Source organism: Ovis aries, chromosome X (genome assembly GCF_016772045.2).
Source record: "Ovis aries strain OAR_USU_Benz2616 breed Rambouillet chromosome X, ARS-UI_Ramb_v3.0, whole genome shotgun sequence".
Classification (NCBI taxonomy): Eukaryota; Metazoa; Chordata; class Mammalia; order Artiodactyla; family Bovidae; genus Ovis; species Ovis aries.
In genome coordinates, this window is record NC_056080.1 from 58,271,448 (window position 1) to 58,297,807 (window position 26,360).

General features: G+C 42.9%; 1 protein-coding gene and 1 non-coding gene across 3 annotated transcripts in view; one reads left to right on the forward strand and one right to left on the reverse strand.

Moving 5' to 3' along the window:
* Positions 1-19,204, reverse strand: part of CHST7 (carbohydrate sulfotransferase 7) — a 76,749-nt gene extending 57,545 nt beyond the window's left edge. For both annotated transcript variants that reach the window (XM_027963355.2, XM_027963354.2), the window contains exon 1: positions 17,562-19,204. In XM_027963355.2, the coding sequence (XP_027819156.1) occupies positions 17,593-19,053 (1,461 nt within the window). In that variant the 5' untranslated portion in view covers positions 19,054-19,204 and the 3' untranslated portion in view covers positions 17,562-17,592. The remainder of the gene's footprint in view (positions 1-17,561) is intronic.
* Positions 7,164-7,236, forward strand: TRNAG-UCC (transfer RNA glycine (anticodon UCC)). Its single transcript has one exon. It is a non-coding gene; the product is annotated as a tRNA-Gly (tRNA).
* Positions 19,205-26,360: the final 7,156 nt, after the last annotated feature.

Genomic DNA, 26,360 nt, shown 5'->3' on the forward strand with positions numbered 1-26,360 from the left:
CATCTGAATCAACATTTTTCCAAAGAGCAGACATGGATGGCAAATAAGCACATGAAAAGATGTTCAACATCACTAGCCACTAGGAAAACGGAAATGAAAACCACCCCAACATACCACTTCATACCTATTAGAACAGTTAAAATGCAACATAGTGACAAGACAATACCAAATGCTGATGAGGCTGCAACAAATTTCCCCTCTCAAAGATTTGATGGGAATGTGAAATGGTACAGTTCAGTTCAATTCAGTCGCTCAGTCGTGTCCGACTCTTTGCGACCCCATGAATCGCACCACATCAGGCCTCCCTGTCCATCACCAACTCCGAGAGTTCACTCAGACTCACGTCCATCGAGTCAGTGATGCCATCCAGCCATCTCATCCTCTGTTGTCCCCTTCTCCTCCTGCCCCCAATCCCTCCCAGCATCAGAGTCTTTTCCAATGAGTCAACTCTTCACATCAACCACCCTGAAAAACAGTTTGGTAGTTTCATATTCTTTTTGGTAGTTTCTTATAAAACTAAACATACATATACCACACAATCCAGCAATTGCACTTTTGGGCATTCATCACAGAGAAGTGAAATTTTACATCCACATAAAAACCTATACACAAATATTCATAGCAGCTTTATCTGTAATAGTCCCAAACTGGAAACAATCCAAATGTCCTTCAAGTGGGTTAATGGTTAAACAAATTGTGGTACATCCATATTATGGAACACTACTCAGCAATGAAAAGGAATGAACTATTGATCAGTGGTTCAGCAGTAAAAAATTTGGCTGTATTCAATACTAGAAAAATAAATGACCCAATCAAAAAATGGCCCAAAGAACTAAACAGACATTTCTCCAAAGATATACAGATGGCTAACAAACACATGAAAAGATGTTCAACATCACTCATTCTCAGAGACATGCAAATCAAAACCACAAAGAGGTACCACCTCACGCCAGTCAGAATGGCTGCAATCCAAAAGTCAACAAGCAATAAATGCTGGAGAGGGTGTGGAGAAAAGGGAACCCTCTTACACTGTTGGTGGGAATGCAAACTAGTACAGCCACTATGGAGAACAGTGTGGAGATTCCTTAAAAAACTGGAAATAGAACTGCCTTATGACCCAGCAATCCCACTGCTGGGCATACACAGCGAGGAAACCAGAATTGAAAGAGACATGTGTACCCCAATGTTCATCACAGCACTGTTTATAATAGCCAGGACATGGAAGCAACCTAGATGTCCATCAGCAGACGAATGGATAAGAAAGCTGTGGTACATATACACAATGGAGTATTACTTAGCCGTTAAAAAGAATACATTTGAATCAGTTCTGATGAGATGGATGAAACTGGAGCCTATTATACACAGTGAAGTAAATCAGAAAGAAAAACACCAATACAGTATACTAACGCATATATATGGAATTTAGAAAGATGGTAACGATAACCCTGTATGCGAGACAGCAAAAGAGACACAGATGTATTGAACAGTCTTTTGGACTCTGTAGGAGAGGGAGAGGGTGGGATGATTTGGGAGAATGGCATTGAAACATGTATAATATCATATAAGAAACGAATCGCCAGTCCAGGTTTGATGCAGGATACAGGATGCTTGGGGCTGGTGAAATGGGATGATCCAGAGAGATGATATGGGGTGGGAGGTGGGAGGGGGGTTCAGGATGGGGAACATGTGTATACTCGTGGCAGATTCATGTTGATGTATGGCAAAACCAATACAATATTGTAAAGTAATTAGCCTCCAATTAAAATAAATAAATTTAAATTAAAAAAAGAAAACAGACAATCTCAAAAGGTTATATATTATATGATTATAATATATATTATAATTATATGATTATAATATATTATAATCATAATTATAATCATTTAATATTATATATGTTTATATAATGAATATTATATATCATGAATATATGTGATTATATATTATAATCATATAATATTATATATTATAACAATCTTGAAATAATACATTTGCAGAGATGGGGAACAGATTAGTGTTTGCCAGGGAAAGTAAGATGAGGTATGTGACTATAAATGGGTAGCATAAGAGAGTTTCTTTTTGCTGATGGAACCATTCTGTATCTTGACTGTGATAGTATTTACACATACGTGATAAAATTGGACAAATCTATACACATAAATACACATAAAATTAGTGAACGTAAAAACTGTTGAAAACTGACTAAGGCCTGTAGATTGTACCAATGTCAATCTCCTAGTGTTGATATTGATCAACATCTAAGATGTGTAAGACATTACCTTTGGGAAAAGCTGGGTGAAGGGTACACTGGATCTCTGTACTATTTTTGCAACTTTCCATGAATCTATACTTATTTCAAAATAAAAAGCTTTCCTCAATCACTCTTTATGCAATGAGTTTAGCTCTCCATTGGGGTCATTTTAAAGATCTGAGAACAACCTGGCAGTAACTCGGGGTGGCTGGATGTCTATAACCAACCAAGTGCTAAATGTTGCCTGATCAGATCCCATGTCTCGACAGACATTTATGGAGATGCTATCAGTCCAACCTCCAGACCCGTTAAGTAGTCTTTAAATCCTTTTATTAAAAACCTTCTTTAAATATTTTTAAAAAAATCTGCCTGAAAAGCTGGTTTTCATAAGTTCAGATTTTTTATAACATCACCCAGCATTACAAGGTGGGAGGAGAGAGAGACGTGTGTGTGTGTGCTCAGTTGTGTCTGATTCTGCAACTCCGTAGCCCAGCAGGCTCCTATGCCCATGGGATTCTCCAGGAAAGAATACTAGAGTGGGTTGCCATTTCCTACTCCAGGGGATCTTCCTGACTCAGGGATCGAACCCACATTTCCTGCATCTCCTGCATTGGCAGGCAGATTCTTTACCACTGCGCTACCTAGGAAGCCCATGGAGAAGAGATAGGTGCCCTCAAAGATCTATTACTGCTTCTGGGGTATTTGAAGAACAGTTCTGAAGTCCTGCTAAGCCAGGCGGGGCACAGCAGCAACCCCTTCACATTGGAAATGGATTCCCATCTTCTGGGTTTGGTCTCAATTTCTGAATGTCACTGCATCAGAGCAGGGTGATTCAAATACCTTGCAGATCTGACTTCACCTCCAAGTAGATCCTGTAAAAACTCTCAGTTAATTTCCTACCATTTTTCATTAATTTTTGGATGTGTTTAAAACATAAACATGTCCATGAATTATTAGTGTGATGTTCCCCCAAATTCTTAAATTCTTTAGATATAGGATTAAGAATTTAACTCCAGACCCCACTCTTCTTAATACTATGGGGACTGATTTATTTAGAGTGATGAAGTATTCACATTCTTGTGCACAGTTTAAAATGGAACTCTCAGGTTATCAGCCAGTTTACAGTTACCAAGAATATAGCTTTGCCGTTTTTCCCAACTGCTAGATGTTTAACCATGTAGAATTAAATTTTAAGGTACTATATTTCTTGATTAAAATGATTTCTACTTGCTCAGCATCTGGGGAGAATGTTTGCTACTGCCTGAACCACCTGAAATGGTGTAGACCCTTCTGGTCACTCCGAAGTCAAAACTATTTAAAGACGTACGGTAAGAAAGAATAGATAATTTTAAAAAACTATCTTAGTGAAATTAATTTCCAGAATTACAGAGACTTCTACATATTGTTTTGTGATGCATCTACAAAAGGTTCTTTTAATATGTGGCACTGAAGTGTTGTCATTCCTTAATACTCAAACTAATTCACAAATTCACTTGCACTTTTAAAAAACAGACTGTTCACTTAAAGATAGAAAGTCATACTCCCATGAGTTGGGTGTATTTTATCTCCTTTGCTACAGTTCCCTTGAGTATTTAAGTGACCAGCCAGGCCCTAAATACAGCTGGTTGACCTACTAACAGCCTCACTGCCATTAAAGGGAAATTTTCATTCCAGGCTGCAATTGCTTGCAGTTGGCTTGGCTGAGGCTCCCTCGGTGGAACAACTCAGAAAAACACTCAGCATTTTAATCATACTTTTTTCAATCTTCAAAGCTGGGATGGGGAGGAGGAAGAAATAATTTCCTGCCGGCTTTCAAGGTTGACAACAGAAGATTCGGCCAAATGAATTTGCCTCTCTCTGGCCTTCTTGGCCCATTTCACGTTAGGTAGCCCTAGGTGTCACCAGTGGCTCTGCCAACCTGCATGGGCACCTCCCTCCCTTCCTTGCATTGCACTAGTAGATTTCTCTTCGCCCTTCTTTCCTTCCAGTTTTTCTTGGTTTCGCTTGTCCCTGCCTACATACTTGTGCCAGTTAGTTGCCCCATGTTCCCCACCAGAAGCCACTTCACAGATGCTAAAGACGTCAGTGCCGGGACTTGGCACTCGGGCTGAGGGAGCTGAGGTTTCCGGGTATTCAACCCATCCTGTTATCACGGGGGTATTATTTTCCAGCCTATTGTAACAGCCTTCCTCCCAGACCTGCTGCAGAACAAATGGGCCGAGGATAGGCCTTCAGCCTCCTTTTCAAGGGCGACAGGTTCTTGGGCGGGGTGGGGTGGGGGGGTCATCTTCCGATATCCTATTCTGGAACCACAGCCTGTGGGTGATGTTACCATCTAAGCTTATCTGTTAACCTGGGTTAAGCTTTCTTCACCTTCCTGTTTTCACCTCAAATCAGTGAGATGCAGTGCCAAGGAAAAGGGAAATGACTGACAATGTTTGTGACAATACAGCCATTAAGTTGTCTTTTTTTTTTTTTTTTTAGAGGGAGCTGCCTAGGGATAATGTTAAAATAATGCTTGAAATACCAGCAATGTCAAAGTGCAAGCATTCTCTCCCTGTGATTGTGAAGCAAAATGGAATAGGAAACATTGAGTTTGCTAATATAACAGCAGCCCCCCCCACCCGCCCGCCCTTAAATAGCCTAGAAAAGTACTTTAAGCAGTATACATGCTATAAATCATTTCCAAACTTTTAATCTGAAAAATTAATTGGCAGTGGCAGGGGACACTAGTCTATCTGCATTAGTCAATAATTCAGTCCTACTTAATACAACTTTCCCTTCAGGTAAAAACAGAGACTTAAAAAAAAAAAAAAAAGCCATGAACAAACAAAACTCTTGCCTGGGGAGTAAAGGGAGAAACAAGAGGAGAAGCCACCAGCCCATGTCCAAAGCTGAGCCACACCCCTACCCCTCCCTACTCCCAGTGGGAGAAGAGGACTCACTTCTCTACTCCAGAATTCAGAGTAAAACCTCATTCCATGTGATTCATTAGCCAAACCCCAGAGTCAGCCAGTGCAGAAATGAAATGGCCATTATGAGAATAAAATAATTTTATCTTTTATTTATTTTAATTTTATCTTTTATTTCCACTTTTATCATATCCACCACCAGCTAAAAATTTCCCAAATTTTTTTAGCTCACTTCAGAAAAAAAGGAATGTACTCCAAACCAGCATTAATAAAACTTGGAAAGAGATGAATTTACCTCGTTGACTTGGGATTTTCCTTTCTTTTGAGCTGCTCTGAGGCACAATTTTAATTAGCATACATAATTGCTTTTGTGAGTCAAGTCATCCCTAACTCAAATAAAGGAACAGGAGTCAGTATTTTATACTATCTATTTGACTGCCCACTTGCAGATGTTTGCCATCTACCAAGTGGGGGTGGCAGGGGCTAGGAAGTACCCAGAGCTTGGACCTGTCATTCAGGCAGCCCTTTAGCTGCTACAAGGCTATAAGTCAATGGAGTGGGGGGCACTAGGGCTGCCCCCACCATCAGCTTCAGGATTCACATGTTAGAATAGCTAGTCGGTACAGAGTCTTTGGGTCAGCCCAAGTCTAGCCCATCACTTCTGGTTCTATCTCCCTTCTGAGAGATCAAGGCACCACCCTTTCCTAGAACTGCCTACAGTCTAGTGGGAATAAAATGGCACCATGACCAAGTGCAGGTTCACTCCCGAAGGACATTCTCCTCTCCTGGGCCCACAGGCTTGCCAGAGATTGCCATACTTAGGAGCAGGAGATGGATTTTTCCTGAGCTCAAAATAATTTATCTTCCCCTTTGACTGTGGAGAAATAAAAACAAATGTAAAAGGCATTTAATAATGCTGGGAGTTTTGCTGTTCTTTGGGAGGGCTCTGCGTGTTTATTTTTAGCCAACCATCTCCTTTTTTTCAAAATGGTCCCCTTGGCAATCCCTAGCTTGGGGGATGGGGTGGGGGAGGGGAATGGACAAAAAGGCAACAAAGTTTAACTTTGTTATTGTTTTCCCTTCTTGCATCCCTGCTAGTGATAATCCTTTATTAGAGGAAGGGAGAGCATCTATTTTATTGCTTCTAAAATCTGTATATTTAACATAAACCAGCTCTAGGCTGTTTGAAAGGAAGTCCTATTTTTAAACATTATCTTGATGTTAGTGTTTTTGGCTTGCTGTTCCCATAACCTCTCAAAGGCAGTAATGAGTCCTTTTTGGTAATGTCTGGTCTCAGTCATGGGCAAAGTGACCTTCAAAGCCTTGAGACATTTTTCCTTGATGTTCACCTGAGCTGTATGTATGTCAGGACTGCTTCAGCCTAGTTTGCAGGAGGCTGCTAATAACTTTTCCCAGTCCATCATCTTTACAGAAGAACTCAGTCTCCAGCCTCCACCTGCTCCCCATACTTTACAAATGCTTTTGTAATGCTCTATTTCAGCCTTTCAGTTAAGCTGGTTTCTCTGCTTCCAGCCTGCTGGTTACCAAGACCAAACCATCTTAATCATGCAATATTAATCTATCCAAGCCAGCCCTCTATGCATTTGGATTTCAGGCCAGATTTGGGGCTTCTTGCTATCAGGGCCCAGAGATCTCTCTGTGTCCTCACAACACTCCTGCGCCTTCCAGGTCTCCTTCTAATGCTGCTGCCTGAAGGTTAACATTTTAACAGAAAGGGCTTTCATTACACGAGTAAAAAATAAGTCTACAGACTTCCCAGGACTTCCCAGGTGGCACTAGTGGTAAGAACCCACCTGCCAAAGCAGGAGACATAAGAGATGTGGGATTGATCCCTGGGTCAGGAAGATCCCTGGAGGAAGGCATTGTGACCCACTTCAGTATTCTTGCCTAGAGAATCCCATGGACAGAGAAGCCTGGCAGGATACAGTCCATGTGGTCCCAAAGAGTCAGGCACAATGAAGCAACTTAGCACATGGACTTCTCAGGTGGTCCAGTGGTTAGGACTCTGCACTTCCACTGCAGAGGGCACAGGTTTGATCCCTGGTCAGGGAACTAAGATCCCCCATGGCACATGGCAAAAAAAGTCTACCTCAGTGGCTATCTTTGGAATGTGACTCTACAGCCAAGCACCCTGCTGCATGCATTCCAGGAGAGGGGAATCTGCTCGCTCTGGTCATCACTGAAGTCAAATAGGGTGGTCGTCTTCCACTGCCTCTTAACCCCCGAATTTCAAAACATTCACTATCAGCTGCTGTTCTGACATCTTTTCAGCATCCAGCATGACGGCCTCTCATGTGCAGAAGGCCAGATGCTGCTGGCTTGGTGCCTGTGGGCTGGAGCAGAGCTGAAGGCTTCCTGTTCCCATGAAGACATCACTGAGCTTGGTAACTTTTCTCCAACTGAAACTGCTTCCTGTTCAGTTCTCCAATAGTTCTCCACTTCCCTGTGCTTTTGAACTTGGGCCAGCACTTTTTCTTATTTCCTACTGTTTTTTTTTTTTTTAAATATTGCACCTGAGCAGAAACTTTTCTGGGGGGAGGGGGGCATACCATGGTGGCGTGCGGGCTCTTAATTCCCCAATCAGGAATCGAACTCGTGCCCCTAGCATTGATAGCATGAAGTCTTAACCACTGGACCCCAGGGAAGTCCCTAGTTCTTTCAGTAGAGCAATTTCCTTGGATTCCACTATGAAGCGAGAGGATGAGGGGCCAGAAGACCCATGGAGACAGAAGTTCATTCATTAATCACCCTTTTTGACTGGGCACATAAAATGAAGCCCCATTTGCCTTTTTTTAGTTTCAGTATTTCCTGTGCTGCTTATGCTGAGAGCTGAGAAAAGAAGTACTGAGGAATTTTAAGCCAGCTGCTTATAAATGTTTTTTAAAAACATCACCCCCAACTATTTACTGGAGAAGGCAATGGCAACCCACTCCAGTACTCTTGCCTGGGAAATCCTATGGACAGAGGAGCCTGGTAGGCTAGTCCATGGGGTCGTGAAGAGTCGGACCCTACTGAGCAAATTCACTTTCACTTTTCACTTTCCTGCACTGGAGAAAGAAATGGCAACCCACTCCAGTATTCTTGCCTGGAGAATTCCAGGGACGGGGGAGCCTGGTGGGCTGCCATCTATGGGGTCGCACAGAGTCGGACATGACTGAAGCGACTTAGCAGCAGCAGCAACTATTTATATTCCATTTGTATTCATGGGAAACAAATCCCTGCCCAGACTAAAAAAAGCCTCTTTGAAAAACCCCTCTGAATCCTGCCTCAACAATGTCAATAGGCACTTCTGCCTGCCAACCCTGCCCCGCACAATAAAGAAGGCTCTCAGGAATACAGTGAAAATGTATAGAGTTCAATCTTATTTAAAAGCAAAAAAAAAAAAAAAAAGTAAAAAAAAAAAAAAGCAGCCTCAGTTCCCCAGTGATAGTCTCCTGAAATAGCTGAAGTTCAAGTCACTGAGTACAATCCCCTGTAGCAGTAATGGAAGGTCAGCTTAATAAGAAGCTTGCTACAACCTGACAGCCTGTGTAAGTGTGGTTTAATAAAGGGATGACATTTAAATATATATATTTATTTATTTATCTTTGGCAGTGCTGGGTCTTTGTGAGTGAACACAGGCTTTCTCTAGTTGAGGCAAGCAGGGGCTACTCTCTAGTTGCGGTGCATGGGCCTCTCATTGCAGTGGCTTCTCTTGTTGCAGAGAACAGGGTTTAGGGCATAGGGGCTTTGTACTTGTAGCACGTGGGCCCGGTAGTTGTGGCCTGTGGGTTCCAGAATGTAGGCTCTGTAGCTGTGGTGCATAGGCTTAGTTGCTCCATGGCATGTGGGATCTTCCTGGACCAGGGATCGACCCGTATCCCCTGCATTGCAAGGTGAATTCTTAACCACTGGACCATCAGGGTAGCCCAGGATGATCATTTAGATTTCAAAATATGTCCAGTCTTTCAAAAGAATCACAGAAATGACACTTTGAAAATACAGGTGCATTGAAGAAGGACTAAGAAGTGAATTTCATCTTGGCATCTGGTTACCACAACCTGAGGTTTGCAGCAATTATTCACTGTCTGAGATAAACTGTAGGGTCAGAGAGGGCCCTGGTGTTGGGAAAAGGATTTTCCATCCATCATACTAGCCACATTGAAAAAAATTAGAAAAATTGCTGAAAATTGTTGCTGAAAGTCTAAGAAACAGACACTCCAAGAAACAGCTGGTGGGGGTGGAAGTTGGTGCAACTTTCATTGCAGTAGCTTCTCTTGTTGCAGAGCACAAAATGTAAAGAAGCCTATATACCCTATAGGTATATATATATATATATGTAGTGAAGTGAAGTTGTTCAGTTGTGTCTGACTCTTTTCGACCCCATGTACAGTAGCCTACCATGTTCCTCTGTCCATGGGATTTTCCATACAAGATATTGGAGTGGGTTGCCATTTCCTTCTCCAGAGGATCTTCTGATCCAGGGATTGAACCCCAGTCTCCCACATTGTAGGCAGATGCTTTACTGTCTGAGCCACCAAGGAAATCCATATATATATATATATATATATATATATATATATATATATCCTATATACTCATTCTTCTATACTGTAGAAAGTTTTCTTAGGGATATACTTCAGTTCAGTTCAGTTCAGTTCAGTCGCTCAGTCGTGTCCGACTCTTTGCGACCCCATGAATCGCAGCACGCCAGGCCTCCCTGTCCATCACCATCTCCCGGAGTTCACTCAGACTTACGTCCATCAAGTCAGTGATGCCATCCAGCCATCTCATCCTCGGTTGTCCCCTTCTCCTCCTGCCCCCAATCTCTCCCAGCATCACAGTCTTTTCCAATGAGTCAACTCTTCCCATGAGGTGGCCGAAGTACTGGAGCTTCAGCTTTAGCATCATTCCTTCCAAAGAAATCCCAGGGCTGATCTCCTTCAGAATGGACTGGTTGGATCTCCTTGCAGTCCAAGGGACTCTCAAGAGTCTTCTCTAACACCACAGTTCAAACACATCAATTCTTCGGCGCTCAGCCTTCTTCACAGTCCAACTCTCACATCCATACACGACCACAGGAAAAACCATAGCCTTGACTAGATGGACCTTAGTCGGCAAAGTAATGTCTCTGCTTTTGAATATACTATCTAGGTTGGTCATAACTTTTCTTCCAAGGAGTAAGCGTCTTTTAATTTCATGGCTGCAGTCACCATCTGCAGGATGTACTTACATGTACATTAAAATGTAATTAAATTTAAAAATCCAATTAAAAATGTAGCAATGAAACATTGGGACTAGGAACTAGTTAAATATGTTACAATACATTCTTACAATGAAATACTAGATAGTCATTAAAAAGAAGATGGGGACTTTTTTACTTTCTAGGTTTCATTAGTTTTATTTCGGGAGAAGGCAATGGCAACCCACTCCAGTACTCTTGCCTGGAAAATCCCATGGATGGAGAAGCCTGGTGGGCTGCAGTCTATGGGGTCGCTAAGAGTCGGACCCGACTGAGTGACTTCACTTTCACTTCTCACTTTCATGCATTGGAGCAGGAAATGGCAACCCACTCCAGTGTTCTTGCCTGGAGAATCCCAGGGACAGAGGAGCCTGGTGGGCTGCCGTCTATGGGGTCGCACAGAGTCGGACACGACTGAAGCGACTTAGCAGCAGCAGCAGCAGTTTTATTTCTGTAACCTTTAAATCACACCCCACGGATTAGATTTTGTCACAACTGGATTTAGGGATGGCAGAGGAATCAAATTCACTATTTTCTGAAACACTGACACACAAAAGGAGAGGGAAGAATTACTTAGCTAAGGTTATTCACAAAACACCATCAGAAAAATCCATAAACAAAAGCTAAACACTTAATCATTAAGTTTAATGCTAATTGGTAAAGGATTCTAAATCAATTCACTGGCATAAAGTTTCTTGTTTAAGTCCACAAATCTTTCTCTAAACATTACTGATCCTTTGCCAAAGGATAAATGGATGATTTCACCAGTATCTTATGACACAGCTAGCTGTTGGAATATTCCAGAGTAAAATGGAAAATAATTCTGTAAGAATGTGAAGGCAACAATTAGCAGCCAATATTCACAGTTCAGTTCAGTTGCTCAGTCATGTCTGACTCTTTGAGACCCCATGGACTGCAGCACACCAGGCCTCCCTGTCCATCACCAACTCCCAGAGTTTACTCAAACTCATGTCCATTGAGTTGGTGTTCATCCTCTGTCATCTCTTTCTCCTCCTGTCTTTAATCTTTGCAAGCATCAGGGTCTTTTCAAATGAGTCAGTTCTTTGCAGCAGGTGGCCAAAGTATTGGAGTTTCAGCTTCAACATCAATCCTTCTAATGAATATTCAGGACTGATTTCCTTTAGGATTGACTGGTTGGATCTCCTTGCAGACCAAGGGACTCTCAAGAGTTTTCTCCAACACCACAGTTCAAAAGCATCAATTCTTTGGTGCTCAGCTTTCTTTATAGTCCAACTCTCACATCCATACATGACTACTGGGAAAACCATAGCTTTGACTAGACGAACTTTCATTGGCAAAGTAATGGCTCTGTTTTTTAATATGCCATCTAGGTTGGTCATAACTTTTCTTCCAAGGAGCAAGTGTCTTTTAATTTCATGGCCACAGTCACCATCTGCAGTGATTTTGGAGCCCTCTAAAATAGTCTGTCACTGTTTCCATTATTTCCTCATCTATTTGCCATGAAGTGATGGGCCCAGATGCCATGATTTAGTTTTCTGAATATTCTCAGAATTTCCAATTATCAAAAGCATACACAATTTTAATCTAGGAAAGTCAACTTTATAAACTTAAGTTTTTAGATTCAAAAGCATCCCACTTTAACTGGTACAGGAATACTGAAAATAGTCCCTAAAAATCTTACTAAACAATTTATAGAAAGAAAAACATTCCCTTATATTTAATAAATGTAGTTGGTAATGGATTCTTCAAAACAGGTGATATACATGCTTTTAAATGATGACCAGGGACTGATGGGTGGGTGACTGAGAGAGGTGAACATACTCAAAGGCCACATTCTCCGCATTGCTCAGTTTCAAGTACTTGCCCAAGGCAGTGATTACCTTGTTATTTAGAATCTGAAACTTGTGAATTCAAATTCTCTCCACTGTCTTCTTCAAAGGCATGTTTTTGATAACCTCATCTTTGCCATCATGTTTGTGGACTTTAGACAGATGACAGCAGAAATCCAGTATAGCAAAGCATCTCTCCTGGTCACCCAAGAATGGTGGGCATGTAAATTGGTGAAGCCACTATGGAAAATGGGATAGGGGCTCCTTAAAAAGTTAAACATAGAACTACCATATGATCCAGCAATTCCAATCTTGGGTATTTACCCAAAGGATATGAAAACAGTGACTCAAAAAGATATCTGTACTCCCATGTTCACTGCAGCATTATTTACAACATCCAAGATATGGAAATACCTATGTGTTCATCCACGGATAAATGGATAAAGCAAATATAGTATGCAAGGAATTACTATTCAGTCATAAAAAAAGAATGAGACTGCCATTTGTGACAACCTGGAAGGCATTGTGTTAAGTAAGTCAGAAAGAGAAAGACAAATACCGTATAATCTCAGTTATATGTGAAATCAAGCCCTCTACTCCCCTCCTAAAACCCATGAACTCATAGATGCAAAGAACAGACTAGTGGTTGCCAGAAGCAGAGGGTGCAGGGGGCAAAGGTTGAAACAGGTGAAGGGGGTCAAAAGGTATAAACTTCCAGTTATAAAATAAATAAGTCATGGAGATGTAATGTACAGCATGGTGACTAAAGTTAATAATACCATATTGTGTGTGTACACACACACACACACACACACACACAATGACCATGTCACACGGCTTGTGGGATATTAGTTACCCACCCAGGCATTGAACCTGGGACCTCAGCAGTGAAAATGCTGAGTCCTAACCACTGGACCATTAAGGAATTCCCGTATACTTTAAAGTTATTAAGAAATTGGATCTTAAAAGTTCTCATCATAAGAAAAAAACTATATAACTATGTGCGGTGATGAATATTAACTAGACTAATTGTGGAGATCTTTTGCAATACATATAAATACTGAACCATTATGTTGTACACCTGAAAATAATATAAAGTTATATCATATCTCAATTTAAAAATTTAAAGGAGTTAAAAAGATTTAAGTACAAAAGGGCTTTATATTTCTGTTTGAATTTGCATAAAACATTCCTAGACACACATCACAAGAAACATAGTGATTACTTCTATGAAGTGAGCCTGTGTGTGTCCTAAGTCACTCAGTCGTGTCTGACTCTTTGCAACCCCATGGACTAGTCCGCCAGGCTCCTCTCTCCATGGGATTCTCCAGGCAAGAATACTGGAGTGGGTTTCCATGACCTTCTCCAGGGGATCTTCCCAACCCAGGGAGTGAACCCACGTCTCTTTCATCTCTTTCATTGGCAGGCAAGTTCTTTTCTACTAGCACCACTGGGGAAGCACTGAAGGAATGTGAGAGGGTGCTATATAGAGCCATGATTAAGCTGTTTTCCCTATTTCCATATTAACACTGTATAGCTGTGTGGTATTTCACAGCTCCAAGCTCTTCCACATGAATGATTGTGGCAGACAGTTCACTGCTCATCAACACCCTTTTAGTCCCCATCCTGATCTTGATCCAGTGGCAACAGCTCAGCCCAGGGCATGAAGCAAGACTGGTCCAAGTTGGTGACTCTCAACTTTGGCTGCACTGTACAATCCCCTGGGGAGCTTTTAAAACATCCCAATAACTGGATCCCACCCCAAACCAATTGTATCAGAATCTCTGTGGATTGAGCTCTTTTAATAGTGACATTAAAAAAAGAAAAGAAAAAACTCCTCAGGTGAAGGTAATGCTCAGCTAGGGCTGAGAACCCACTGGTCTAAGCCAGTCAGGAGAACGCCTTTCCCTTTCACCAATTACTGGGTTAGGTCAGACCACCTGACCCAGTTCTAGCCAGTGAGACATGGAAGGAAGTCAGCTGGGGTAGGGGTTTCTGGGGAAGGTTTTATAACCAGATTGAAGGCAAGAGAGACATATGAGGGAAAACTGCACCCCTTACTAACCAGCTTCCTTCTTTTCTGCATTTTCACAACCCTGCACAGTTGGGTGAGAAAGTGATGCTTCTTGCTGAGGCTACCATCTTGTGACAATGGGAAGACAATTTGATGAAGAAAAGCCAAGAAGATGGAAAAGACGGAATAGGCCTGGCTCCTTGGTGACTTGGTTTGTTGCTACAATTCCCACCCAGACCTGAAAAAAAGTGCACTGATCCCCCACCCTGCCAAATCCTGGCTGTCAGGTCTGGAGCATCCAGAAGCCACTCAGGTTAATTCACTGCTGAGCCGGGGGCATGCTGCAGGGTCTCAGGTGAAGGACAGCCATGGGGAAGATGGCCCAAGCTAGAGTCACAGGCTTTCCTGTGTAGCTGCTGTTGGCAGTGCTCAGGGATATTTTATTGGGTTTTTCAGTATTAGTAATAAAGCTAAATGTGGTTCTCACCCTAGACTAGCCACTAAACCTGGCTGTGGTGGTGCCAAAGGTGTGCCAGGAGATAGTAAGGGGTGGGGGGCAGATGAGGGTGTGTTATAGCGGAGAGATTCTGAGCTCTGGGGTCTAACACCACTGCTGCCTGACCTTCAGTAGCCCAGGTGTAACTTTGGGCAAGTTATTTGATTTCTCTGAGTCTTTGATTTCTCATCTATAAAACCGATAATATGCTGTGATAAAAGAAATGCTCACATATGGCGGTATGGGGAAGTCCTTCTGGTTTATACATGATTTAACTCAAATGTGATGCTAACTAAAACAGCCTGTTTGTGGCCTATCAAACATACACTGTTCATCTACCCTATTAATGAAAAGGGCACAGAAGTAAAATATTGTCCATGTTAAAAATAAAAATTAAATGTCTCCCTTCCTGGGATACCAATGCTGGTGCTCCTTCCATGATGACTCACTTCCCAGGGGCTGAGGCCATACTGACTGTGTAGGTGCTGATTTTTTTTTGAAACCTGGACAGAATGGATTCCTGACTTGCTTAGTGTTCTTTGTTCTGAAAAAATATAAAACTGAGCTGAAAACCATGTTTCTCTGGAGAAGTTCTCCAGAGTCATCCGTCTTCCTGTCTTCTGGGCTATAGTCCTCAGTTTGGCTCAAATAAAACTTCTTCTATTCCTATTATAGATTATTTATTATTTTCATTGGCAGTCATAACAATGATATAGCCACTATGCCTAACTCAATGCATTGGTACCTAAGGATCCATCCCCTTCCCATCCCTAGAGTGCAATGTGACCGACTTTTGGAAACTCATCAGTTGGCCAATAACATTATCCTTCCAGGAACCAGGAATATAAGCATTTTAATAAATCCACTGATTGGTGGTGACATGGTGCTTGCCCGATAATTCCAGCAGAAAGGCCGGAGGAAGAGTTCAATCACCAGAGAATGAAAGAGCTTAAAGCTTGTTCCCAGATGCCCCTGCAAGCTTGCAAAGGAAACCTCAATTGGCTGTTCCAAACTCCAGCACCAATGTCTGGCCCCATAGTCACTGCCACCCACACAGAGTCTAACCTCCTAGAGGATGAAGACTTGTGGCCTCGAGTCCTACTCTCAGTTCACTTTCTTACCTCACCCCAGTCAGTGCCAAATGTTAGTAAAAATGAAAAAAAAAAAAAAACAGTAAAAATTTCTGGGAGACTGTCAGCTCTTAAAGCCATAAAACACTGCAGTTAATTTGTCCTCAAGAGATGGCCCCTCAGACCCATAAAGGAGGGTTGGGAACCATTGTGTTACTTACATCTGTAAACACAGGATTAGCAGATGAAAGGATGTTTTTGTTAAAAAGTGACAAGTTCCAAGTCACCCAGTGCCTTTTACCTTCACTCTTCTTAGGAAAGAACACAGACTTCCTAAGCAATTACAGAAACTAAGAAAACCACTTGATCACTGGAAGAAAAATCAGCTTCCAAAATCACTCTGCAACCCTGGCTCTATTAACAGCAAAAAAATCCATCTTCATTAACATCTTCAACTTTGTCCTCAGAGCTTCATCCCAGAGGAATACTAAATTACACTGTAAACTAATGAATGGAAACTTAAGTCACTTCCGCCCAGCCCACGATGCTTTTCCTCCTCTGGACTGCACCCTTCCAACTCATACAAAGTTTGGGGAATCACATTCCTATTCCACTCACTAGACTCCTGAGGTCAGCATCATGCAGAACAAACTTCCCTCAGCCCAACGAACAGGCCATAGGCTGACCCAGACACTGAACACATTTTGAGATCATGTAAGCCCCATTTTGGCATCTTAGGATAGCTTTGGATATATGCTTTACACAGAAAGAACCAAAAAAAAAAAAAAAATGGGGGGGGGGCGGATATCTTTTCACAAAGATCCTTCTGCAGTCACAGCCAAAGATGTTAATTGCCCATCCAAGGTTCCATCTCTCACGGGGAGGGGACCGGGCAGAGTTGGGGAAGCCCAGCCCAGAGGTTCTGTCTGCATTAGAGGAAGCAGACGAGGCAGCTTTTGTGAGCTAATGTGAACGGGATATGGTCAGATATCCTGCGGGCGCCAGCAATTGGGGGCGGGGGTGGGGGGAGTCACCAGGGGAAATAAAAATCCATTCCTGGCCAATATACCAGAGCCTGAGACACACACACACACACGTGCAAAAACTGTCGCAAGAGAGGCCTGACTACGCCTGTCTGCTTGGTAAATCCAAAGGAAAGCCTCGGAGTCTGCAAGTCAGAGAGGCAGAGGCAGAGAAGAAATATGAAACGGATTAGGGGCAGGTAGGATAACAGTGAATAACTTTCCCTCAAATCTTGCTTTTTGGTTTTCTCTGTGCCTACAAACACTGCTTCAAAAGGTTTCCCCATAGGACAGAGTGGCCTCAAGATGAAATGATAATGATGGACCTCAAATGGTCCACAAAATCCTATACTTTTCATGTCAATTCCCAATATCGAGCTTCATTGTGACTTTCAAACCTTCTCTACTCCGCTCAGACCCCTCCTCCCTCTCCTTTCCCCACTCCCTCATTCTCAACAGACCATACTACCTCTTACTTCAGAGAGGAAACAGTGCGGAGGCTTGGGTCCCGCCTCAGCCATCAACGTCTACCTTCTCAGGGTCTTCCTCTGGGAAGGCAGGTGGCTATTCTAGAGATCCAGATGACTTTCCCAAATGCTCCCAGCTGGGCTTACCCCACCGCTCGGATCTATTTTCACCCGCTGAGATCCATCTGAGACAGCATCCCTCCCCTCCCCCTGCAGGCTGATCCAAGCTCCCCGAAGACACTTTCCTGTCGCTTCCCTGCCTGGGGGCCACCTTACCCGGATCCGTCCCGGGGGCGCGGGTGGCGGACTACGTGGCGCCGTCCGCCTCGGTCTCCAGCTGTGTCTCCTCGTCCTCAAGCGGCTCGACATCACCATCTTCCCCGCTACGAGGGTAAGCCAGCAGGCGCATGGCTGGGGCGCAGGCGGCCTCCACCTGGCGCACCTGCTCTCGGCTCAGGCGCTCGCGCCAGGCGTGCACGGCCTCGCGGGCATCGCGCGCTGACAGGTGGAAGGGCCGGTCGGCGCCATAGGCCGCGCCGCGCGTCATGTTGAGCGCGAAGGCGTCCAGGGCTGCGAGCGCGCGGAGCCCGGCGAAGCGTTGCAGGCGGCGCAACTGGGCGCGCGGCTGCCGCACAAGGTCCTCGTAGCGCAGCCTCAGGTAGCGGCGCCGCAGCCAGGTGGGAGCGCCGCGCGCGAACAGCAAATCGCGCATCCAGGCTTCGCAGATCACCTCGAGTGCGCCGGTCAGGAAGAAGTCGGCACGCGGCGCGGCGGGCAGCGCGCGGGATGCTCCTCCGGGGCGAGCACCCACGCCATGCGCCAGCAGCACGCGGTGGAAGCGGTCGCCCCTCTGGCGGGTGCGCAGCACCTGGATGCTCTCGCGCAGCAGCCCCTGCCGGGACTTGAGACGAGAGTTGTGGACAGCCCGCGGGTCACGGAAAAGCTGCACCACCTTCAGGTTGAGGCCTGGGTCGCGCAGAAGGGGCACCAGCACGCCCAGGTCGAGGAGGCGCACGTCCTTGATGACCACGACCGGATACTTGTGGCACTCGGCCTCCAGGGCTCGGAGTGCCACGGGTGGGCAGCTGCGCTCGCAGGCAGTGTCCTCGACGAGGCCGACCTCGGCGCGGGCCCGGGGTCCACCAGGGCACAGCGGCGGCGAGCAGATGACCTTGTTGGTCCGCCAGCGAAAGAGGGAGGCCGTGGTGAGATTGGCCGCGTCTGGGGGGCGCGCGGCAGGGTCACCGGGCGGCGCGTACAGCTGCAGGACTGAGAAGTCGCAGCGGAAGAGCGAGCGCAGCATGTCGCGGAGTGCGCCCTGCAGGCTCTCGGCGTCGCCCGGATACAGCGCCTGCCACAGATGCCACATGGGTTCGTACAAGTAGAAAACGTCCGGGTGCTGGTTAAAGAGCTCGCCCAGGAACGATGAGCCGGTGCGCCAGGTAGCATGCACGTAGATGTGCTGCTTTTCGCGAGACGCGGCCTCCCCGACGGCGCTGTTGAGGTTGCCCGAGGACCTGGGGGACCCGCCAGCGACCCCCTCCGCGGCTGGCCGCGCCTCCGCGCCCTGCTCGCGCTCGCCCGCCGCCGCCGCCTCCAGGCTCCACACTCCCAGGCTGCGCTGCAGGCCCGGGCAGTGCCGGGCGCCCTTGTCCCCGTCGCGGCCGCCGTCCAGGACCGAGGGGATGAGCAGAAGCACCAGCGTGTATAGCACCAACAGCAGCGCGAACTTGCAGTACTCCCGGCGCCGCCGCCGCCGGCCCTTCATCTTTCACCTAACCGCTCCAGAGCGGGTGGAGCTCCCTTCCTCTCTCCTTTCTCGGAAATTCCGTCCCGAGTCCGCTCCTCCGGCTTCTTGAGACCCCTCTGCGCCGGGAGGAGCGGAGTCACCGGGGCCGTGCATCCACAAGGGAAACTCTGGAGGCGGTGGTGCTGCGTCCCTGCCCTTTCCTGGCTCAGCCCTGGAGAGCCGCCTATTGGCCGGCTTGAAGCTGCCGGCCCCGCCTTCCACCCGGCAGCTTCTCCCCGCCTCTCTCTCCGCTTGGGTTAGCTCTGTCAAATCTGGGCGGGGTTGTCCTGGGGTGGGGGACGCCAGCTGGGGGCGCTTGGAGCCGGACCCCACCTTTCCCCCAACCCCTCCTTAATGAAGTCAAGTCTTCATCAATCGACTGCAGGCAAGGAAGGGGCTCGTGTGTACAGAATGTACCCAGTAACAGGACGTGGACCCCATCCGGAGAACTCCACTGCCTCTCCTGTTTTATGTCCCCTACTTGGCCATCTCTGTCGTAAGCAGACCCTCCTCCACACTATTTAGAATGGGGTCCCTGGTCACTCTGTACATCTGGCGCCCCCGTCAGCCACGGGGTGGGTGTTACTGAGTGCTGGATGGAAGCACTTCTTTAGGATAAAGACAGAGGTTGCATAGTGCATCGTGGTCCAGAGGAATGGGAGGCCCTACTTGCACTCTCACAGTGTTTACTTGTCTAGGTATATCCTGTGTGGAAATGTAAGTGTTGTGTTCCTAGGGCTTGCTCTAACTCATGTCCATCGAGTTGGTGATGCCATCCAACCATCTCATCCTCTGTCATCCCTTGCTCCTTTTGCCTTCAATCTTGCCCAGCATTAGGGTCTTTTCCAATGAGTCAGTTCTTCACATCAGAGTACTGGAGTTTCAGCTTCAACATCAGTCCTTCCAATGAATAGGTTGATCATAGCTTTTCTTCCAAGGAGCAAGCATCTTTTAATTTCATGGCTGCAGTCACCATCTGCAGTGATTTTGGAGCCCCTCAAAATAAAGTTTCTCACTGTTTCCATTGTTACCCTGTCTATTTGCCATGAAGTGATGGGACCAGATGCCATGATCTTTGTTTTCTACATTTTGAGTTTTAAGCCAACTTTTCCACTCTCCTCTTTCACTTTCATTAAGAGGCTCTTTAATTCTTCTTTGCTTTCTGCCATAAGGGTGGTGTCATCTGTGTAGGTGAGGTATTTCATATTTCTTCCAGCAATCTTGATTCCAGCTTGTGCTTCATCCAGCCTGGCATTTAGCATGATATACTCTGCCTATAAGTTAAACCAGCAAGGTGACAGTATACAACCTTGACGTACTCCTTTCCCTATTTGGAACCAGTCTGTAGGGTCATGTCGTGTTCTAATTGTTGCTTCTTGACCTGCATACAGATTTTTCAGGAGACAGGTAAGGTTGTCTGGTATTCCCATCTCTTTCAGAATTTTCCAGAGTTTGTTTTGATCCATACAGTCAAAGGCTTTGGCATAGTCAATAAAGCAGAAGTAGTTGTTTTTCTGGAACTCTCTTGCTGTTTGGATAATCCAACAGGTGTTGGCAATTTGATCTCCGGTTCCTCTGCCTTTTCTAAATCCAGCTTGAACATCTGGAAGTTCACGGTTCATGTACTGCTGAAGCCTAGCTTGGAGAATTTTGAGCATTCCTTTGCTGGTGTGTGAGATGAGTGCAATTGTGTGGCCGGTTGAACATTCTTTGGCATTGCCTTTCTTTGGGATTGGAAAGAAAACTGACCTTTTCCAGTCCTGTGGCCACTGCTGAGTTTTCCAAATTTGCTGGCATATTGAATACAGCACTTCAATGGCATCATATTTTAGCATTTGAAATAGCTCAACTGGAATTCCATCACCTCCACTAGCTTTGTTCATAGTGATGGTTCCTAAGGGCCACTTGGCTTCACATTCCAGAATGTTTGGCTCTAGGTGAGTGACCACAACATCGTAGTTATCTGGGTCACAAAGATCTTTTTTGTATAGTTCTTCTGTGTATTCTTGCCACCTCTTCTTAATATTCTTCTGTTTCTGTTAGGTCCACACCATTTCATACCATTAGATGGGGAAACAATGGCAACAATGAGAGACTATTTTGGGGGGCTCCAAAATCACTGCAGATGATGACTGCAGCCATGAAAGTAAAATACGCTTGCTCCTTGGAAGAAAAGTATGACCAACCTAGATGGCATACTAAAAAGTAGAGACATTACTTTGCCGACAAAGGTCCATCTAGTAAAAGCTATGGTTTTCCCAGTAGTCATGTATGGATGTGAGAGTTGGACTATAAAGAAAGCTGAGCACTGAAGAATTGATGCTTTTGTACTGTGGTGTTGAAGAAGACTCTTGAGAGTCCCTTGGACTGCAAGGAGATCCAACCAGTCAATCCTAAAGGAAATCAGTTCTGAATATTCATTGGAAGGACTGATGTTGAAGCTGAAACTCCAATACTCTGGCCACCTGATGTGAAGAACTGACTCATTGGAAAAGACCCTAATGCTGGGCAAGATTGAAGGCAAAAGGAGCAAGGGTTGACAGAGGATGAGATGGTTGGATGGCATCACCAACTCGATGGACATGAATTAGAGCAAGCTCTGAGAGTTGGTGATGGACAGGGATGCCTGTCTTGCTGCAGTCAATGGGGCTGCAAAGAATCAGACACGACTGAGCGACTGAACTGACTGACCAAAGATACTTGAAGAAAATGTGGTAAAAGGCTAGGTAATGTTGAAGATTACTACAGATTATTTAGCCAGCATGTGTAATTTTTCTTTCAAATTTGGAATATTCATTTTACAAAATTTCCAATTTTTTTCTTAATATATATATTTTATTAAAGTATAGTTGATTGGCAGTGTTTCAGGAGCACAACAAAGTGATTCAGTTTTATAAATGCACATATATTATTTTTGAAATTATTTTCCATTATAGGTTATTACAACATATTGACTATAGTTCCCTGTGCTGTACCTGTGTCTCTTGCATTGAACCTATGTTTCCTACATCGCAGGCATAGTCTTTACAATCTGAGCCACAAGGGAAGCCCTAAATATCCTACTCTATCCCTATTGTTTATACTTGCATTTCCATCAGAAAATGTCTGTATGTAACAACATTATTTAAGGCTAAAAATTTACTTTTTTTTAAAGTGTGAGACTCACAGAGCTATTGTTGTGGGTCTTAAGGGAAATGTTTGGGTGATCTTGTATTTTATCCCCATCCCATCTTCAGAGGAGATGAATTCTCAGCTCCAAATTTTAAAAATTTGGAACTTTTCATCAGAGGGCAGGCAGAAGAAGCAAAAAGAACTGAAGTCCCACAGCAGCTAAAACAAAAACTACATTACAGAAAGTTCATTAGGATGAAAAAGCAGAAAGTTATGTCCCAGATAAAGGGACAAGATAAAACCCCAGAAAAACAACTAAATGAAGTGGAGATAGGCAACCTTCCAGAAAAAGAATTCAGAATAATGATAGTGAAAATGATCCAAGATCTTGGGAAAACAATGGAGAAGATGCAATAAATGTTTACCAAAGACCTATAACAACTAAAGAACAAACAAACAGTTGAATAATGCACTAAGGAATCAATAGCCGAATAACTGAGGCAGAAGAATAGATAAGTGACCTGAAAGACAATGGTTGAAATCACTGTCACAGAATAGGATATAGAAAAAATAATTAAAAGAAACAAAGACAACCTCAGAAACCTCTGGGACAACATCAAATACACCAACATTCACATTATAGGGGTCTCAGAAATAGAAGAGAGAGAAAAAGCACCTGAGAAAATACTTGAAGAGATAATCGCTGAAAAATTCCCTAACATGGGAAAGGAAACATTCAACCAAATCCAGGAAGCACAGAGTGTCTCAGATAGGATAAACCCGAGGAGGAACACATGGAGACACATAGTAATCAGACTCTCAAAAATTAAAGACAGATAAAATATTAAAAGCAACAAGGGAAAAATGACAACATACCAGGGAACTTTCATCAGAGTCTATCAGCAGATTTCTCAACAGAAACCCTACAAGCCAGAAGGGGATGGCATGATATATTTAAAGTGATGAAAGGGAAGAAACTACACCCAAGAATACTCTACCCAGCAGGACTCTTACTCAGATTTGATGGAGAAATCAAAAGCTTTCCAGACAAGCAAAAGTTAAGAGAATTCAGCACCACCAAACCAGCTTTACAAAGGAACTTCTCTAGGCAGGAAACACAAGAGAAAGAAATGACCTACAGAAAATAAACTCCAAACAATTAAGAAACAGTATTAAGATCATACATATCAATAATTACCTTAAATGGAAATGGATTAAATGCACCAACCAAAAGACATAGACTGGCTGAGTGGATGAAAACATGTGCATGTATGCAATTCTACTTACCACATCACTCTGCTTGACCCGCCCCCCCCCCCAAATATTGTTAGGTTAATCTTGTTCCCAATATGGCTTGAAATTGTAATTTCATTTTTGTCTGGCTATTGATTGTGAAAACTATTCTTTTCTTGGTTGTGAAAACTAATAAACATCTTTTACTATCATGATTATATAACTATTACACACTTAATACCATTGTATCATGATTGCTCAACAGACAAACAATAGAACTCTGTATCATCAAAACTACCATTTAATAGAAAAACCTGTATTCACTATTTGAAATCCGGATGCATATCACAATTATCTTGAAAGCTTTTTGAAAAATAAAAATGCCCAGGTATTGCTGTTTTTCACCAGAGCTCCACATATGTTTCTAATGAGCAGCCATGTTTAAAAGCAACTGAACTATGTGATGGTCTTTTATCTTTTTTGTTTCACTCTTTCTAGTTCCTATTCACTGCTCCCATTGAATTTAATTTATATTTTTCAATTCCTCCATCTATCCTTTTTTGATCTTCTTTCTTTCAGAAAATTTATGAGGAAACATTGAGCATAAACCACACTTTGGATGAGATGGACTGAACTGACATTTACAGATTATTTATTCTAACAGAATACACAGCACACATGGAACATTCCCCAGGATAGATACTACTATAGACTAACAACAAGCTTAATAAATTTAAGAGGATTAAAATCATATCAAGCATTTCTTTTGTCCATACTGGTATAAGACTTTTTTTGTCCTCACTGGTATAAAACTAGAAATAAATTGCAAGGGGAAAGCTAGAAAATTCACAGTTACAAATTCATATGTGGTGATTAAATGATATGCTACTAAATACTCAATAAATCAAAGGAAAAAATCAAAAGAGAAATTTTAAAAATATCTTTATAGAAATGAAAAAGGAAGCAAAACTAAAATTTCTGGATTACATCAAAAAGAATTCTATGAGAACAGTCGACAGCAATAAATCCCTACAATAATAAAAAGGGAAGATCAATAATATGCCTACCTTTATACCTTTCAAGAAAGTATAAAAAGAAGAATGTACTCAGCCCAAAGTTGGTAGCAGCAAAATAGAAATAACTGAAATAAAAACGTGATAGAAAAAAACAAATACAATTTAGAGCTGTTTTTTGAAGGAATAAATAAAAGAAACAAACATTTCACTAGATACTGAAAAAAAGAATGGGGATTCAAATAAATAAAATTAGAAGTGAAGGAGAAGATATTATAGCTGATATAACACAAATAGAAGATCATGAGACTACCATGAACAATAATATGCCAACATATGGACAACCTAGAAAAAATGAACACATTCCTATCAATATATAATCCACCTAGACTGAATGATGAAGAAATAAAAAATCTGAACAGATTAATTACAAGTAGAAGACTTGAATCATTTGAATCAAACCCCCCAAAAGTAAATATGAAGAACCAGTTGGCTTCTCTAGTGAACTCTACCAAAATTTTAGGGAAGAATTAGTGTCCATTGGCAACCCACTCCAGTACTCTTGCCTGGAAAATCCCATGGATGGAGGAGCCTGGTAAGCTACAGTCCATGGGGTTGCAAAGAGTTGGACACGACTGAGTGACTTCACTCACTCACTCATTCTTAAAATCTCACAGATCAGAGAAAACTATCAAACTAATTTTACAGGTGACAATTACTGACATACTTAAGTGTGATAAAAACACTAAAAGTAATAGTTACAATCTAATATCTATGATGAACATATGCAAAAATACTCAACAAAATATTAACAAATGGAATTTAACAATACATTGAATAGGTCAGACAACATAATCAAGTGGGATTCATTACAAGGATGGAATTATGCAGATCAGTGAAGGTGATATATCACATTAACAAAATGAAGAATAGAAATCATGTGATCTTTTCTTGGCTTCAGATACAAAGATGGAGTTGATTTAGCTTCTACTGTTTCTTCACCCCTTAGCAGTAAGGCATTATAGCACTATGCACAGATTTTAGGCACACACACACAAATCTTGGGTTTCCAGGTGGGACAGTGGTAAAGAATATGTATACTAATACAGGAGATACAAGACATGACAGTTCAATCCCTGGGTTGGGAAAATCCCCTGGAGTAGGTAATGGCAACCCACTTCAGTATTCTTGTCTGGAAAATTCCCTGGATAGAGGAGCTCAGTGGGCTACAATCCATGGGGTTACAAAGAACTAGACACAACTGAGCACATAGCCAATAGATATACAAAAATATTTGACAGGACTCAACATCTAATTATAAAAAAATCTCAACAAGCTAGGTATAAAGGAAACATACCTCAATAACATAAAGGTCATCTATGACAAGCCCACAACTAACATCATACTCACTGGTGAAAAGCTGAAAAATTTTCGTCTAAGATTATGAAACATACTTCCTACTTTATGCAACATAGTACTGAATCTTGGCAGAGAAATGGCCAGTAAAAGAAATAAAAAGCATCCATATTTAAATAAAGAAATAAAACTGTCTTTATTTACAGATAATATGCAATTGTGTATAGAAGAATCTATATTTCACAAAAAATGTTAGATTTAACATACCAATTTTATAAAGTTGCAGGATACAAAATCAATATACATAAGTCAGTTGCATTTCTATGCACTAACAACACAATATCAGGAAGATAAATTAAGGAAATAATCCCATTTCCAAGTAAATTCAAAAGAAATATCTAGGAGTAAATTTAATCAAGGAGGTAAAATAATTTAAATTGTACATTATAAAGTAGTGATAAAATCAACTAAAGACAAAAAAAATGTAATTAAATTCTGTGCTCATAGATTGGAAGAATTAGTAGTGTTAAAATAGTCATACTACCAAAACAGCTGTAGAGTAAAGGCAATCTC